We start from the raw sequence: 3,553 nt of genomic DNA, 5'->3' as shown, positions 1-3,553 counted from the left end.
TTTTAGCGACAACAAAAGTGGTTACTAAAATTCTTGTTTCTTGCAATGGGCCCTGTTTATACATTCGTCCAGACGGGCCTGCAAGTATGGTGTAGGTATTTTGCACTATTTGCATTTCTTCTATGAGTATCATGTTAGGGTTATGTCAGAATTTTGGTGTACTCTGAAGATTCGTTGGTCTCATCTTTATTGCTTTGGTAGTTAGTATCTTATTTCAAGTCAAGAATTCTTCTTTTTGTGCATGGTTGACTTAGGGGCCGTAAGTAATAGTGTTAAATTTTACCGGTAAACACTTACCGGGTAAGTGTTTGGTAAACGGCCCCTTACCCGGTAAGTGCTTACCGGTAACATTTAACACTATTATTTACTTATTGTGTAAGATTTTAGTCCATCAAAATGACATTATATGCATCTGATAAGCGCTTACCGTGGTAAGAGTCGTCGCCCTCACTTACCGGGTAAGACTCATGGTTCTTGTCTCGCTCTTATCGGGTAAGATTCTTAGTCCTTACCATATTCATCCGATGAGGTAATGTGACTTGGTAAGCCCTTACTCCGGTAAGTGTCCCTAAGAGTTGGTAAACAGTCCCTTAATTCTGATCAAGATGTTCCTTTCTATAACTTTATTCAGCATGTATGCTGCTGAATGCTACCTGAGAAAGCAAGTTAATAAATTGTTTTAATTAGCAAAATGGATACAGGGAGACAGTCAGGATAATTATGCATCTTTTATAGCGATGCTACTGTCGCGCAATTTGTGCAGAAATCTTCCAAGGCTATTAACTAACTATCTATGTTCCATGCAAAAGATGCAGTAGCCGCCTAACACTGGGGCTTATTATGATAAAAAAAATTTCATGGTCAGCCAGGCCCAATCTTGTGATCTGAAGGAGTTGGTCCAGAAGTTAAAACCTGAATCAATTGGCAGAGAGATTGAGAAGGCAACATCTAGCATTTACCCGTTGCAGAATGTTTTCATCCACAAAGTTAAAATTTTGAAGGCTCCCAAGCTCGACCTAGGAAAATTGATGGAGGTAAGAGGGTTTATGATTTTTAGCTATCACATATAAAAATGCGTGTAAAAGCTATGCAATTTGATCATGGTGATTGCACCAATGTCATGTATCTATCGTTGTCGATCTTGATTGATGTGATTGTCATTTTGTATCGATTGTTTTTTTGATCTTGATTGATATGGTTATTATTCCTAAATGTTTCTTACGATGATATGTAGGTTCATGGAGATTACTCTCAAGATGTTGGTGTGAAAATGGAAATGGAAATGGAATGGCGTGCAGACGAGCCGATAGCTGAAGAAACAGAAGTTATTGGTGCCTGAAGAGAGTTGTTTTTTCCCCCACCTTTTCCTATAATATCTTGAAGTTGAAACAAATGAAGATGACATTTTTGTGATAGAGAAGAGGATATTTTGGTCTGAATTTGGATATGCAATTTTTGTAGTTGAGTACTTGATTATGATAATGGTTTCAAATTATGCAAAAACGGTTCTTTATCCTGCAATGAGCTAGTTATGTTCATTTCTTGTTCACCATTATATTGAATGAGATTATGCCCCTTTTGCAAAAACATAGAATTTTTCTTCTTGGAGCATCTCCAACTGTTCTTTTTGTCTTGAAAATGGAAACATAGGAAATAAAGTGTAAAAATTTTAAAGTTTTAAATAACTACTTAAAAATATTCCCATTTTATTTATTATAAATTAAATTTTAAATAATATTTTATTAAATATATGAAATATTTCAATAATGTAATTAATATTGTAATTTTTAAAATGTTGTTTGAATGTAATTCTGGATGCGGTGGATTGGTTCGGCTATGTGATGTAGCTAGGACTAAGGAGAAATATAAATGGACATTGACACCAACCTTATTTATTTGTGCCAGCCGCACATATAGAGTGTTACAATTCTTTTTTTATATGATATATGGTAAAATCTGGATTATTAATGGTAAATTAATTATGATGTATCCATGCTTTTTTTAGCGATGTAATATAAATCGGTATAACAATTGGTTAAATAAAAAGCTAACCCAATACAATAGATTGATAAATTAGTAGCGTTTGTGTGAAAGAAAAGAAAACAAGGGAAAATAAATGAAATGAACAATGTAGATGCTTATTTTTGCTTCTGCTCTTCTGGTTTAAGACGAGACCATTGTATTTATATCTTTAATATAGAATTTTTTTTTTTTTTTTGCTGCTTATGTGTATGCACATTTCTACCCATTGAGTTTTCCAAATTTGTGGAGCTCTACTTAGATACTCTTTATCTTGTTTCGAGGCTATAACTTATCCTTTTTTGTTAAGTTCAAGTATGACAACAATGACGTTAAGGCTCACATTAATTTACATCTTATACACTTAGACCTTGATTTTGAGGGAGATATATTGAGATGTTTGATATGTTTTCTGATCCTCAATAAAATTTGACATCCCGCAGCATTGCGTGGGTACACAATTAGTTATTAACAAATAAGGGAGCTTGTTGGTTTCTAACCATTAGATTTGATAATAACTCAGATACATCCGATCCAACACTTCGAAACATTTTTGTATTTATGTCTTAAGCTCTGATTGCTTGACGTAGATTACAATCAAAATTTAAATTGCTCCAAAATTCAGATTAGGATGCAAATCCAGATATGTTTATCAGATTTGTCCTTAATAGACATTTAGTACCAAATTTGAATCATGTTTTGATCCTACAAATCGTTTTAATATTTGAATGTTTTATAGTCTTGCTGGAATCCGAAATATAGCTTATGTTTTGAAGAGAATAATTAGAATATGATTTCTTTTGTGAAAGTCTTATCATTATCAGTACTGGTGCAAAAGAAAAATGTCTCTAAGAAAATTGAAGACTAGTTAAAGCGAAGTTGATAGTCCCACTTTAATCAATCTTCATGAAAACTCTTCAACAACGGCAGATTTGATTATACTTGTAAGAACACTTTGATGAGAGAGATGAAGGTTGAGAGAGAAAGTCAAAACTCTAAAGTTGGTCAAACCTTCTTTACGTATTATGAATTTACAATATGAGCTCCTGCCAAAATTACAAAGAAAATACCCTTTATATAAGGTCAAACATCTAGACAAAGACAAAGTCAAAGTCAAACTATTCTAAGAAAAGTCAAACACGATGACTTTTAATACAATTATAGACAAAATTAACTTTCAAGACAAATACAATTTATCACTGATTTTCAGTCCTAACAGAAGTCAAGATAGTCACTAAAGCGGATTGGATTGTCATCTAGCCAATTGAAGACCAGTACGAGATAAATTCAAAAATATTTTGACAAATATTAAGGCGAGCCAATTTTTAAGTGCAAACTTAACTAGCAAGTTAAACTCACAAACTCTACCAACTCTTGTCCCAATATGGAAAAATGTCAAGCATGTCAATCTAAGTAAGTTTTAAACTACTATTTTATTACTGTTCCTTCTGGATATAGAAGGATGGTGTGTTAAATAAATGTCTACTTTAACCTCAAAAGAATGAAATGAAGAGTACAAGCATGCATTATCCAA

At 33.0% G+C, this 3,553-nt stretch overlaps 1 protein-coding gene across 1 annotated transcript; it reads left to right on the top strand.

Annotated features, from left to right (window-relative positions):
- Positions 1–857: 857 nt before the first annotated feature.
- On the top strand, positions 858–1,389 carry LOC112503048 (40S ribosomal protein S3a-like). Its single transcript, XM_025107118.1, has 2 exons — positions 858–1,034; positions 1,235–1,389. Exons 1-2 carry the CDS (start codon positions 858–860, stop codon positions 1,337–1,339), a joined length of 282 nt encoding a protein of 93 aa, XP_024962886.1. The 3' UTR covers positions 1,340–1,389.
- Positions 1,390–3,553: the final 2,164 nt, after the last annotated feature.

Source organism: Cynara cardunculus, unplaced genomic scaffold (assembly GCF_001531365.2).
Source record: "Cynara cardunculus var. scolymus isolate 2C unplaced genomic scaffold, CcrdV1 Un_Scaffold_2460, whole genome shotgun sequence".
In the NCBI taxonomy this organism is placed as follows: Eukaryota; Viridiplantae; Streptophyta; class Magnoliopsida; order Asterales; family Asteraceae; genus Cynara; species Cynara cardunculus.
Note: the sequence above shows the minus strand (reverse complement) of the source record. Positions and strands in the feature narration are given on the sequence as shown.

Bases quoted from the DNA above. Each gene is read 5' to 3' on its own strand.
- LOC112503048 (XM_025107118.1), top strand. From the start codon at position 858: ATGGTCAGCCAGGCCCAATCTTGTGATCTGAAGGAGTTGGTCCAGAAG. The intron at 1,035-1,234 runs GTAAGAGGGTTT...GATGATATGTAG, and splicing joins ACCTAGGAAAATTGATGGAG to GTTCATGGAGATTACTCTCA.